Source organism: Nymphalis io, chromosome 8 (assembly GCF_905147045.1).
Source record: "Nymphalis io chromosome 8, ilAglIoxx1.1, whole genome shotgun sequence".
NCBI lineage: Eukaryota > Metazoa > Arthropoda > Insecta > Lepidoptera > Nymphalidae > Nymphalis > Nymphalis io.
This window is the reverse complement of record NC_065895.1, coordinates 8480729-8496027: the sequence shown is the minus strand read 5'-3', so window position 1 is coordinate 8496027 and position 15299 is coordinate 8480729. Positions and strand designations below refer to the sequence as shown.

The following is a 15299-nucleotide window of genomic DNA, read 5'->3' as shown; positions in this document are numbered from 1 at the left end:
ATTTGCAACATTTGATCAAATCGTGACTCGCATTAACGGTCAGAACAATGGTTATATAACATGAAAAACAAATTGTATATATAATTATACTCAATACTATTTAAAGACTTTTAATTATGAGCCATTGTAAACTACTTAAACCGTAATTTCTTACCAAGATTTCATTATAAAACAATCCTCATTGAAGAATATGATATGATATTATATTAAATAAATAAAATTATAAACTTATTGGACAAAATTTTACAAAGACGATATATTCGTCCTGGTTTAAGACAGTGTGGTCCTGGGAAGATATTCGTTTCTACATATCGCATTGCTGTTTTTCGATTTGCAGGGTGAGTGGACCGGATTAATTTCAAGCATAATAGCTTCTTGGATCAAGTGGTTGACGCAATGACGGTGTAAGTTTTAAACAATGCGCGACCACAAAGTAGCCACATACCATCAAAAACCTTTCTCGTCTGCCTTCAAATAAAAATAAAAATTGATTTTAGTTTTATAAACTAATTAAAAAAAAACATATAATACGAAGCTAAAGTAATGAAAGAATCGCACAGGGCAGTTAGCTTCCGTTCGAAACTCGGATATTTTACACTAATTACGGGTTTCATATATCGAGGGCGGGTAATTGGTTCTATCGTGCGTTGTCCTTCACTTCCTGTCTTTTGGCGGATCTTGAATACAGCTTTGTGGCAACTTGCACAAAGTACCGACATGATGTACTGGTGTCAAGTTGCATCCATTGTAGCGCGCACCCACGATACGTAGCAACGCTTTTTAATAAAGAGAATTTGGAGCTTGGACGAAGAGAGAATTGAAATTATACAGTGAAAAGTTGACAAAATTTTTATAAAATGTACAGTTAATATGACAAATATTTCAACCTTAATTAAATCGATTATTTTATAAAACAAAAAAGCAAGCAGATATTACTATGTACCTACATTTGTGCAACTACGCACTAAAACGTGTTTTTACACATGTGTATCTTTTTTTGTGTTGTCTTGTACTTTGTAGCAACGTTGTCCGTGCCTTTGATGTATCTTTCTATAAATTTAGAATTTGATAGGTTGATGTGCCTTCATGTTTCTACTTCCAGACAGCATCACCATCATATTTTTTGGGTTGCATTTTTTGTTTCGTCTTTCTTGTTGTTGTTGTTTATTGATCTTTGTTGTATACTGGATTCCTAGGCTAGTCTGAATGGTGTTTGGCCAGCCACCCCACGAAAAGGTCATCTCACACATGTATATCTATATAACATTAAGTATATCTAATACAAGAACAGTAACTATCTTCTCGAATGTGTAAAATGAAACTTAAAAACGAATTAGAGTAAAAGAACGTATTTTTTAAATTTCAATGTAGGATTATATTCCGCTTTTTTATAGACTTATTCTGTCATAGCGGACGCTGCTGTTATCTGATCGGAACTTCGCTCAGATTTAATAATCTTCAAAAGAGTGAAGATCGTTTCAACGCTATTGTCAATATGTAACAAGATCACTTGAAGTACCTGTTACACGACAATGAAGCACAGGTTCGCACCAAACACTGCTCCCTTTTCAGCCTTTAAATGACGTTTCTATTGTAAAAAAAAGTCGAAAAAAAACCAACGTTTGAAATAAAAAATATGTTAAAATATCAAACAAACTCGTTGCAATATTCTCAGCTGTCGCATTTCACACGTTTAGCGTTTATAGCAAATATATATATATATATATATATATATATGTTTTATTTTATTATTAACATCAATAACTATTTCGTTTATTAAATTAAAAAATAGTCAGACACAAAATTATTAATATGATAAATATTAAAGTTTACGAATTATTACGCAAAAAAACGTAGGTAAAGAAATTCTGCGGAGCCAAGACACCCCGTGGTGTAGCGGCAGCTTCTAAAAGGCGCTCTTTCTACAGAGTGACAGCCGAAACGGCCCTAACCGAGAAAAAAATCTGCCCCGAACAGTTTGTTTTACACAACAACAAAGATAATAGATAAGTAGTTAATAACACATTTGACATCAGTAATAAAAAATATAGTAATATATATACTTATAATTCAAAACTTCCTAAATACTTATGTTTTACGTGTAGATAATACTAATGTTTTCTTATCTTATTTAATAGAGTTGTCCCTGTGGACAGAAATTGCGCAGTAGCTAGGGACTAGCCAAGCTGTCAGGACATAAGCAATTAGGTTCTGCAAAATTTTAATTGTTAATTATACCTACACAAATAAATTAAACTGGTGCTTAATTAGGATAGGCCCCTAAAGATCCTAAACAGCACATCTAACTTAATTTATAAAAATTGTGCCGAACTTTAAATAATAGGTTTGTCACATTCTAACAATGAGCAAAATTCAAATCTTGCCAAAGGCGTTCATTACTTAATGACTACGACACTGACAAGCTGGAACATGAAACCGAAGATATTTATTAATAGAAGTTCAAATCCAATCCATTGAGTTATCATGTGTTAGATTTATGTTTATAAATCGTTTCGTGCTCGGTGGTGAAAGGCAACATGACGAAAACTGCATGTATCGAATGAAATTCTGCCACATGTGAATCTAACAAATATTTGTTCACAGAAACCATCTTGTGCCAACGTAAACTGTAACAATTTTTTTAAAGCGTTATTTCTTACTTAAAAGCTATAATTAACTACATACCTATCCGGATTACAGGTAAAATAAAATAATGATTTTTAAATTATTTATTTTATTAAAAGAAGTAGTAACAAATATTTTACACAATCAAAAAACATCAGCTTTTATCCTACTGACTACTGCTAAAGTCTGAATTTGCAACCTGTAAGCTGTTCTAAGCACCTTTAATTATTTCATGTGCTTACTGATGGTAGGGCTTTGTGCAACCTCGCCTGGGAAGGTACCACTCAACATAAATTCTACCGCAAAACAGCAGTACTTGGTGTTGCTGTGTTTCGGTTTGAAGGGTGAGTGAGTCAGTGTAATTACAGTCACAAGGGACATAACATCTTAGTTCCCAAGGTCGGTGGCGCATTGGCGATGTAGTAAGTGATGGTTAACATTTCTTACATTGCTAATGTCTATGAGCATTGGTGACCACTTACCATCAAATGGCCCATATGCTCTTATATTACAAAAAAAAATCGTGTAGATAATTCATTTCATCCGTGGCGGTGAAGCGCAGTCCCAAAAGGAAATATGTGTCCAATAAACTTCAAACCTTCTCCTCAAAAGGAGCCCAATATTGTAACTTTTACCTACATGCTGCTACTTTAGTTTAAAAAATTAGGATTACTAAACCATTTCATAATAGTAGGAGGATAAAAAATGTGGGGATCTATAGACCGATTGCTCTTACGCATCGGATTTTCTAAGATATTTAAAAATGTCATATATGATGTTCTCTACGGATATTTTGAAAAATAATAATATTACAATATTGCTGGCTAATTAACAAATGGGCTAATAGTTGGCACTATGGCACGTGCTTGATATGAACAGGTTTACCTTATGTAACAGATCACAAATGAAAAGTAAGTATAACGAAAATTCACCGAAAATCAAAGTCAGAAGTAATTCCAGAAGCTCAACGGGATTCTTGTGGTGCTCCACAAAGCATCGCACTTAATCCGTTATTGTTTATATACACATGAATAATTTTCATTCTATAATACTCACTCGCTGGTGAATGCAATTTTCTTATATAATATTAAGAGATATTTAACATTAGGTCCTTATATAAATTAGCGTTTTGTCGTACTGACCACTTTGATCTGAAATATCTCCTCTTTGATTAAGAATTCCTGGTTAGCTGGTACATTTGAGTTTTGAAAACAGTAATTCATTTGTTTTTTCTTCATAATTTTTTTCTTTGGCGTCGCTTATTACCGCACAATGGAAAACATAAAATATCGGTATATTAACGAGTGCGAGTTCTACCGTGGCACCAGTGCTGCAGAAACAGCTCGAAGGATTAATGATGTGTACGGCGCTGTTGTCGCAAAAGAAAGCACGGTACGTTTTTGGTTTCAACGTTTTCGTTCTGAAAATTTCGACGTTCACAACCAACCCCGTGGACGGCCGGAGACCAAAGTGGAAAATGAAGAATTAAAAGCTATTGTGGAAGCGGATCCATCACAAGGCACTTCAGAGATAGCTGCAGGCTTCAGGGTAAGTGATAAAACTGTATTAATCCACTTGAAGCAAATCGGGAAAGTAAAAAAAACTTGAACGATGGGTACCTCATGAATTGAGTGAATCGAACTTGCAAACAGGCGTCGACTGCTGTGTTACTTTGCTCAACCGACACAATAATGAAGGGATTTTAAATCAAATCATTGCTTGTGATGAAAAGTGGATACTGTAAGATAATCGGAAGCGCTCGTCGCAATGGCTGAAGACCCTGGAGACCCAGCCAAATCCTGCCCTAAACGAAAATTGACTCGGAAAAAGTTACTTATGAGTGTTTGGTGGACTAGCGCCGGTGTCGTTCACTACAGCTTTCTAAAATCTGGCCAAACGATTACGGCAGATATCTTTTGTCAGTAACTGCAAACTATGAAGGAAGAACTAGCTGCTAAACAACCAAGATTGGTCAATCGCTCTAGGCCACTGCTGCTTCACGACAACGCAAGACCACACACTGTACAACAAACAACCACTAAGTTAGATGAGCTACAATTGGAATGTCTGCGACATCCACCGTACTTCCCGGACCTTGCTCCAACAGATTACCATTTTTCGGGAATTTGGACAACTTCTTCTTCAACAAGGAAAAAAAATCAACTCCGATGCGGCAGTCCTAACCGCCTTCAAAGATTTTATAGATTCTCGCCCCCGTGGTTTTTTTAGTAAAGAGATCAATAACTTCCTATGAGATGGCAGAAGTGCATAGATAACAACGGTGCATACTTTGATTAATTAAATATATTTTACAAAAAAAAATTGACTTTATATTCCTCTCGTATAAAACGCCAATTTCATATGTAAGGACCTAATAATTTATTGGTTAATTTTTACAAAACTAGAAAGACTTTAATATTTACTTCCTACCATCAGATCAATTATAAGTTCCAAATGAAGGAAGTGCAGTTAAATTATGTTTTTCTTTTAGACTGAAAATGAAAAAGCTAGAATCTTGAAATTTGAATAAATGTATTATTCAAGTCCTACTTAAATTAAAGATAATACTAGTATCATGACAAACCATTGTTTGTCGTTTATCTTTGAAGGCGTGAAACCATGTCTAGGGTGAGATGGGAGACGGCGCGGCGTTGTGCCGCAGCACGGTGCCGTGTATCATGCACCGCAATGTTCACACGTATTAATAAAAAAAATGCTGACAATTCTAGATTCCGACTTTAGTTTCACTAGTGGAAGCGCGTCTTGGTCACGGAACAGATAAAAAATTGGAATAAAAATAAACTATTACTTAGGATCAAAAAGTTTATTACATTACCACACGTCACAAAACATACATTTTGTACATTATTTTTTCATCATACACGTCTAAAGTAAATATTAACTAAACTGTTTTCGGGTGAGGAATGTTCCCACTGAAAACAAATATGGTTTTAATAGGAATAATCATAATCGATATTAAGCTGAACCAGGGTTACATCATTTTAATGGATAAAAGCCAAATGAGGGCTACCAGGACAGTTCACTGCAGTGTTAGCAAGATCAAGAATGGCTACTTATTATTATATAATTTCACCAACTGAATATTCTGTTAATTATTATTGTCCCCGTTTGTATTGTTTCATATTCTTTCTTGTACTTTTTATATTCAAATAATAATATCTAAATGTATGTTATCATGAATTACTACGCAGTCTAAGCAGCTAACACAGTCGTGCCATGTCCTATACAGCCAATGGCATTGTGGAAGTATTACAGACTCGCCCACGCCGGAACAAAGTATATTACTGTGTATATAACTAGTGGGGCTCCTAAACAGAGATCTGGCACAAGTTCTATTTATTTCTATAAAATAGTCGTGTCAATACAAATATATTACTGAAAAATTCATAATCCACATATATATGTAACAGAAATAATATAACATTATTTGAGCATGAGACTTCACTACTTTGGAAGTTACTTCATATAATATTAATTAAATAAAGTTGTATAATAGAATAACTTTTTTTTAGGCAGGTCCAAGCAAATAATAAAAACTAGCAACAATTACTATAATCAAATTATTTCAAATATCATTTATTTATATTATATATTATTTATTTTCAATGTTTTAAATATATTTTGCAATAAATTGATTATTAAATGCCACTATTTGAATGATGAACAAAAATTACACATGTATGTATTAATATGAAAAGCTGTAATAGATATTATGACTTTAAATATCATAAAACAATAACAGAATCACATTACTCTTCGAGCACTTTTGTATTAATCTTTGAAAGAAAAAACTATGAACTCAACACCCAATTCCACAATTAAAAGTAAAAAAATTATAATGAATCATCAATATTTTTTAATTAGTTGCCTGTATTTTCTTAAGTTATCTGCAAAATATTCTTCCAATGTTAGGTGTGATGAAATAGACACAAAGAAGACTGATCGGCCACATGTGTTTTAATTGATAACTTGTAATGTAATGACGCAAATCCATTCTTTGTCAAATGGGTTGTAGTTGTGTCGAGATGGCACAGACTAACGCTCCAATGTCGCACGAAGAAGACTGCAAATGTGAGCACTGTATTGTTCGAGTAACTAAAGAAATATTTCCTTATGTTAATAAACTATATACGAATGCCCTTGGTAAGTATCCACCTTTATAAGACAATCTTGCACATGATATTGTATTAATCAGTCATTTATTAGTACACATATTCAATATGAAATTGAAATACATTTATAATAAGTTATTGTTATAATACATTTATCAAACACTTCCTTGTTAATAATCAAATGTGTGTATACTATTTCATTTCTAAAGAATATGTATAAATAATCCCATTAAAATATCTTCGTATTTATTTCAATGTTTAACCAATTATATAGAAATAATTGATACAAGTTTCAGGTTGTTAATGATAAACATAAAAACAGATAATAACCTGAGATATTAGTGTCGATTCCCATTACACAATCTCTTGATTAATTCGATATCTAATAATATTGTTAACTCTTTCTTACGAATGGGTTTAAAAAGGATATAAATACAAATTAGTTTAAGAGATTTTTTTTACTGAAACCGGACAATAAAACTGCAATTAGCTAAACTAAATTTAAACAGTTATATAAAGTATTAAAAAATTGCTTATTTTGTTCTTTAATAAATTAAATTAGCAACATAAAACCTTTAAACGAACAATTCTATTTTATTTCTTTTAATCTGAATTTAAAATTACAATGTTACTGTTAATGTTATGTTGTTAATATACAACATGAGTTCATTTCAGTTATGGACACAATTTATGAAACTATAATATAAAATTGAATTTAAAATATATCTAAATAAACTGTAATTTTTAAATATTCGTGTTTTATGTACATTTTGCAATATAATACAAATTGTCAATGGTAATAACATTTTTTTTTCTGTACCAGAACACAGATTAAAAATAGAATTCGTAATAAATAGTAATAAAAGACAAAAGTGCAAATTAGTGAAACATAAAATCTCGAAGGAAAGATTATAATGTTTTAGTGGCAAACTGATCTATGAATATAATATAATAATAGTTTTTATAACTCATCCCTAAGGAGGGTGTATCGGTTCTTAGATGGTGCTAGTTTCTTGAAGGTTGATTCCGGTGGAGTCGTCACTTTTATTTCATTTGTAACTTGTGGATTCTCAGGTCCATAGTGGAATTCTCTGTAAATTTAAAATAAACATATAAATTTTCCAATAACCTAAAAATGACATGACATTTTACTATTACCAACAGTCATACTTTAATAATGATTCTTACAACTCTCAATTTTAATGAAATAGTTTTATATCATATGAATAAATTAAAGTGATTTAGTAAATGGTAAGTAACACAAGCTAATAGAAGGTCATGAATAATATCTGGGCAAACACCAGTTTTAGTATTCAATTTCTTTGTTAATAAAGGCATAATAGGCAGACAGAAAATTACTTTCGCATTTATAGTATCAGTAGAGAATAGTGTTGAACGGTTCTGTATTAACTCAGAATAATGACTGTCTTCTATAACTATTGGAGTTCCTGGTATATATAAGAGAATATACTTTTAGAATTCTTGTTGAAAAGTAAATTCTGAGAAAACATAATAAAAAAAAATAACTTACCTGTGTAATTTGCCTGAATACAAGTCTTGTAAAAATTCTTTTAATTTTCCAGGTATTTCCATATCACTGTATTTCGGGAATAAGTACATATGTCTGAAGGAATCGATGGCAATCAAAGGTAAATCTGACACAGACTTGCCAAGGTGATGTAGAGGATGTTCAAAACGTAAACCATCAGCAGTAAGGAAGTTAATTTTTTCTGTAAATTTTGTAATTAAATGTAATTTATAATTAAATTCAATATCATTTATGAAATCTATTAAAAAAAAAAACAAAATGGTTGCAACTCTCTTATATTACCTTTTTCATCTTGCAATTCCCTGGTAATTATGTCTTTATATTTTTTTACACTTTCTGTATCAGTGGGATGATGGAACAAGATTAGGAATGGCAATCCTTCTTCTGTCAACTCCTCAGCATTTTCAAATGTTATCTCTCTAACAACAGGGATGCATTTCTGTTGAACCCAATGGTATAATTCATCAAAGCTGAGTAAATTCCCACGGAAGGTCTCATCAGGTTCCGTGGAAGTCTTTGTATCGGCTCTAAATACAACGATGGGTTGACCTAAAATTTTTTTAATACAATTTCATATGATTGCCTAACTTACTTCTTGTGATACACAGAATATCTTGTGATATTCATATCTAACTGGTAGATATGAATGCAAGGGATTGTTTGTTAAAATATATTTATTTGAGGATCTACCACTCAATTGTATTTGTTAGATTACCATTATAAATATTATAAAGAAAGGTTATAGACTATATAAAAACATACTAACACCCACTAGTGCAATGCAATTACACTTAATGTGGGTGAAAATGCTAAATTCAGCTATTTTATTATGATACTTGTAGTATTGCACTGCCCGCTACGCCTGCTGTATTTGCATAAATGTGAGAAGATAAAGTTCTTTATATTGATATGTCCTAGATTAATAACTATCAAAATATTCAGTTTTATTAAAAAAGCATTATCTTTTATTTATTTATAAGCTATAATACAAAGATCTGGCAACATTTTACAAAAATAGATATGAATATTATCACAAATTTTCATTTCAAATAGAAGTCAGGATTTGTCATCACTACCAACAATAGTAAGAACGCGTAAACCTTCTCGGCCTAAATGCTCTTCATAAGCAAATATTAAGCAATCGTCTTTTGTTAACTAGACAAAAGATTACATTACACAATGTACTCTAAGGAAATCAAAACTTTTAATTATAAATATAATTTATTATAATTAAAAAATATATTAAAAAATATAATTTATTATATTTTAGGATAATTTATTTTTATTAAAATTGAACCGCTTAAAAATTAAGTTTTAAAATTTTCTTAATTTGCTTAAGTAGTTATGTACATTTTTTTTTAAAATGCCAACAAACGGCCGAAACACCCATGATAAATAGTAACTAGTGGTATTCAAATGAACTTGCATGAAGCCAACCATTTTTAACAGTTATTTTTACAATCATACCTGGAGGATGCATTTGTTGTGAGGCATCTCCAAAGCCAGCATGGAATATACACTCATCTTTAAGAGTGGCAGCAACTTTTCTAAGCATCTCATATTCAGGCTGGTCTCGTCTATCCATGTATCCAATTATGTGCCTTTTGTCTTCAGTAAGTTCCTGGAGTTCCTTTAGAGATGAAAATGTGATAATGGAATCTGTTAGCTGTTTTTTTATAAATTCAGCGAAGGCTTCAACAGACCGTTGACCTGAAAATATATATGTTTTTGATAAATTTTATGCAAATTATAATTTTAAAGTTATTCATATACCATTTAGTAACAGTCAGTACAGGTATTTAGTAATTTACAGAATAGATAATTCGTTTTTTTTGTAAAATCAATCACAATATATATAGTTTCGTAACAGAGCAATAATAACATATGGCATACTTTGTCATAGCTATTTATTATGCATGTTTAATTTAATAGAGATAAAAATAAAAATGACTGGAAATATTTATATAAGTCTAAAAACTAACTAGGGTATGTTTTAATCAAACCCAGATAAATCTGGAGGAGCGAGGGCAACAAAGGATTGTAGTTCACTAATTATTTTCCAAATGAATTGAACACTTTTTACCATTTAAATCTTCTAATAATAAATTATTTTGGAACAAATTGTATTCTTATAGCAAACATATGGATATAGTAAAATACATTGGTTACACTTGTACTTTACTACCTCCACATTAAATGTGTATACTCATTGGAATCAGAATGTTTTTTGTCTTAGAAATATCTAATGCGAAGGCTTTCCCTCTCTTATGAAGGTCCCAGGGTTGTAGCCCCGGATCCCCTAAATCTGCCCATCTTTTTATTACATATTTTTTAGCAGTCTTTTCAAACCCTGACAGTACATATAATTTAATAACTGTATTTTTTCTATGTAAAAGTTACATAATTTAGATAGAACTAAAAATATATATTATGAGTTTATATAGAAAAATTCTTAATGATTAGTACATTTAAAGAAATAAACAGGTTTACCTCTATATTCTTTCTTAGCAGGTAGTCCATTACGGAAAAGTTTTAGGGTAGGGTATTTTGAAATATGAAATCTTGTGGCAATATTGGTTTCCTTGTCACAGTCTACTTTTCCCATTACTACTTTACCAGTATCGTACCCGGCTTTAGTCACTTCCTCGGCCGCATCATCAAAAATAGGCATTAGCATATTGCTGAATTTACACCATTCGGCATAAAAATTAATAAACACTATTTCATTTGAAGCTGTGGATAAACATTCACATTGTTTTATTATAATAGAATAAATACATAACCCACTTTAATAAAAAGCGAAAAGTTCTTACCTAGTACCATGTCTATATTACTCTGTGTAATTTGAACAGCACCACTATCGGTTGGATTGTAAAAACTATAGCAAATCTAAAATAAATCAATTGTAAATCAATTACTTTTAACAAGTCGTTATATTAACAAACAGTAGGTACGTGTACCGATTCTCTTTATGTATTTCATTTTATTCTTACCAAAATCATTAAAGATGCTCTTTTGGAACTGAACATTCTTCCTATATTTTTTATATACGTTGAATTTAAATTCGTCCCAGAACACAGTCCTGTAGAACGATGGGAGTTTACATAAATAAAAAGGCAGTCTATTTCGTTTAAGCCGAAATATTTAACACCGCACCACTTTTGACTCGTTCTCGTCTTTCGACGAAGCAGTGATGCCAACTCCTACAGAATATTCCCCCTAGGACCAACTTCAAATTCCCCTGAATATCGATTAAGAACCCTTAAAAGTTTTGTTGTACACTTGGTTTTAGAGGTAATTTCAAGTACAAATTAAAAATACATTCAAATAATATAAAATAGCTGTTGTATTATGCATTTTACACATTTATTAATGACCCAATAATATTAATGATGATAACAATGAAATTTAAACGATTTTTATTTTTCATTTAGTGACCAGAAAACGAAGCACGGGCCTCCTACGTGTTGTAAAAGCGCGCTGACCATTGAGCTATTATTTCAATCTCAACATTTTAGTTTTTTAATATTTCAGTTATAGCCACGCTTGGAGTTTATATTTGGTTTAGTTTATTGGTTGCGTTCGAGGCTTAATATAAATTGTATAGAGTAGTACGATATTTTTTTAAAAAAACCACAATAATAATTCCCCCCAAATTTGGGGGAAAAACCCCCAAGTTGGCATCACTGCGACGAAGTCAATGTTGCCAGGCTATTACACACTATGATATCAATGCTAGTTTCTACACACTATTTTTTGTAAGTAGAGTTAACGTCAAAAACACCAAACCTGATATTCTTCTTTCCTGATTTGAAATCCGAAAATATCGTCTATATTTATTGTAAAAAAATACATATAAAAAAACGTTTACCTGTTATCATTGGTTTTATAATGCTTATAGCAGAAATTATATTCGCATCAAATATAAAAATGTGATTTAACCTAAAATGCATAACAGCTAATAAATAAATTTTGGAGATATAGCTGAAAAATTATCATTATCTAAAACTAAGATTTTAAGGGTTACGTTATATGCTCGGTAAACCACTGCATATAATTTTATAATCTGTTATCTATCAACTGAGTGAAACTGATTCAATGACGTTTATGGGTAGTTCAAACTTCAAATTAGAATTTGTTTATCTGCCAAACAAACTGCCACACCCGTATAACTTATATTTAAGAAGTTTGTTTTCTTAAACAAAATAAATTTTAGCTATAGAAATTGCAATATCAAAAACTTATACTTCGATATAATTACCATGTTTACTAGAAATACATTAATTTTTTCACTTTTATTATGTACTTCTTTTATTGGAGGTAAATTTTAAAAAGTTATTTTAAGTATGCCTATAAACAAGTTATTACGTGTTTTTATTATGTTTATGCTTTTACAGTAAATTGCCTCGAATGCTATGTTTGTGATTCACAAGAAGATAATTCAGAAAAATGTATTAAAACTATTAAAACATGCACCAACAATGAGACTGTTTGCCTAACTGAAATAAAGTGGGGAACTGCTCCGTATTGGTCGCAAGGCGCAAAAAAACAATATTATATATCAAAAAGATGTTCTGAGAAGGAAGAATGTATTATAATGAGGCAGCGTAACATGCCTCTTTGTACTCATATTTGGTATCAAGACTGGGTGTGTTCAGATTGCTGTCAAGGCGACAGATGCAACTACTACATAATCGTAAGTAAAATGAACGACATACCTTAATTACTTGTAATCAACAATTGATTAAAGAATGCCCCTAAAACAATGGACTGTGTGAAATGGTTTTTCTCTTACTGTTTTAATGATTTAGAGTTTCGGGACATTTGGTATAAAATGCTTATTTTTGTAATCAAAAAACATCTTTTTATTTACAGAGTGGCAGTGGAACATTGAAACCTGCTATTGGTATGTTATTAGGAGTACTTTTAATTATAAGAAGTAAGTTAGTTTAACAAATAATCAATATTCAAGACTCATTAAAAAAAATGGAGCTTGTTTGAATAAAAGTACTGGACTTTTTGTTTAAAATATTATTAATTTAAACTTTAATTGATACTATTTTTTTAATTTTGTCAATTATTTAACATTTTATTGCCTTTTAGTCTCAGAAAATAATGATTTCTATATACAGTACAGTAGTGACCTCCTAAGCTACTCTCAGTAGATGGTACAACATATTTATTATTCTTAGAAGGATAGAAAATCTTGAATTAAATCATGATCATATAGTTTGATGACTTTGCTTTAGTGAGCAATCAATGATAATTAACATAACATTTTAAAACTTTTTTTCTTAGTGTATTTATATTCATTCAGCTTGTGAAAGACTTTTCCATTACCTTATTCTCTTAACATGATAAGTATATTTGTTGAAATATTACCTTTGTCTGATTGAATTCATTTTATATATTTGAACATCCGCAAATGAGTTAGAACATTTTGCTGTATGTAATTCGAATAATCATTATTGATTGATCAATTTATTTATTGTTTGTAAGTTCTCCTTGATAACTAAATATTGACCCTAAAAAATCTAATCTAATTCTTAAAAAAAATTAAGTTTGAAGATGTTTGATGTAATCCAATAATTACTATTATATTTTAAGTGTGTGATACATCACACTAGATAAATAAATATATATAAGCAGTAATAAATTTTATAGCAATAAATTAATACATAGATGTATTTTTATATATTGTGGTATTTTCACTATTTTATGGTAATTGTTATATATTAGAAATAGTATTAGTTTTATTTGTTTTGAATCTCAAATCCGTCCAATTACAATTGTGCATTATAAGTGTTTTATAGTTATTATATATTTTTAATTAATTACATCAGTAAAAATAATTTTGATAAATCTGGTTTTCTTTTATTACCATTTGACCCTCTATATTGCTTTTATTTCTTTTCTTCATCTTTTCAGTAACTGTAAGAGCATGTTAGTGTTAGCAAAAGATTTCTTATTTTCAAAATAAAATAATTTTGTTAAAAGGACTTATTATTATAAAATATAGTTTAGTGCATTGTTTATAATTATTTATTATTCCTCATTGCAACAATATCGTTCTAAATATAAAAAATGTAGATGATCTACTTTGTAGAATTATATATATTATTTAAAAAAAAATTGTCTTTAGTTGCTATCAGGACCAGATAAATTATATATTCATTGCCATATTATAGTCTTATGTCGACCTCTGTACGCTGAAATTCAGATTCTTTCTGAAAGTGAAAAAAATCCTGGGCAATAACTTGTATTGATCTGAATTCTTACCGTTATCGATAGCAAATCATATACAGTAATACCCGCCAACTGTCTGGCCCCGGTGATAGATAACTGGATATTACTTTTGTGATTCGCGTACATTTTTTGATTGTCAAAGTTTTTCTTTAAGTAGCTTTATAAATAGCTAGGGTACTGGCCTTTAAAATTTCTAAATAGATTTTAGATTATGATTTGCTTATATGCCTTCATCGTCACCCTTTTTGCGTCCACTGCTGGAAATAGGTCTCTCCAATGGCACGCCACTGAGCTCGATTTTCAGCTCTCAATCTCCAACCGCTGCCAGCCACCTTGCGTATATCGTCACTCCACCTAGCTGGAGGGCGTCCTACGCTACGTTTGCTAAGGCGTGGTCTCCACCCCAGAACACGTCTACTCCAACGGTCGTCGGTTCTGCGACATACGTGTACAGCCCACTACCACTTCAGCGTACTAATTCTTTGGGCTATGTCGATAACCTTGGTTCTCTGTCGGATCACCACATTTGGGATTCGATCCTTCAGAGAAACTCCGAGCATAGCCCTCTCCATAGCTCGCTGAGCGACCTTAAAATGGTGGACCAAACGCACTGTCAGTGTCCACGTCTCGGCTCCGTAGGTCATAACCGGTAGTAAGACACACTCGTTGAAGATTTTTGTTTTCAAGCATTGCGGTATCCGTGACGAAAAGACTTGACCGAGTTTTCTATACGCTGCCCAGCCCAG

At 31.2% G+C, this 15299-nt stretch overlaps 2 protein-coding genes across 2 annotated transcripts; one reads left to right on the top strand and one right to left on the bottom strand.

Annotated features, from left to right (window-relative positions):
- Positions 1 to 5430: 5430 nt before the first annotated feature.
- On the bottom strand, positions 5431 to 11497 carry LOC126770037 (endoplasmic reticulum resident protein 44). Its single transcript, XM_050489174.1, has 7 exons — positions 11301 to 11497; positions 11121 to 11196; positions 10798 to 11040; positions 9775 to 10017; positions 8590 to 8856; positions 8290 to 8488; positions 5431 to 7849 (listed from the first exon to the last, which is right to left on the bottom strand). Exons 1-7 carry the CDS (start codon positions 11334 to 11336, stop codon positions 7720 to 7722), a joined length of 1194 nt encoding a protein of 397 aa, XP_050345131.1. The 5' UTR covers positions 11337 to 11497; the 3' UTR covers positions 5431 to 7719.
- Positions 11498 to 12458: 961 nt separating this feature from the next.
- On the top strand, positions 12459 to 14169 carry LOC126770110 (uncharacterized). Its single transcript, XM_050489275.1, has 3 exons — positions 12459 to 12627; positions 12705 to 13003; positions 13183 to 14169. The coding sequence occupies exons 1-3, from the start codon at positions 12570 to 12572 to the stop codon at positions 13258 to 13260; spliced, it is 435 nt and encodes a 144-aa protein (XP_050345232.1). The 5' UTR covers positions 12459 to 12569; the 3' UTR covers positions 13261 to 14169.
- Positions 14170 to 15299: the final 1130 nt, after the last annotated feature.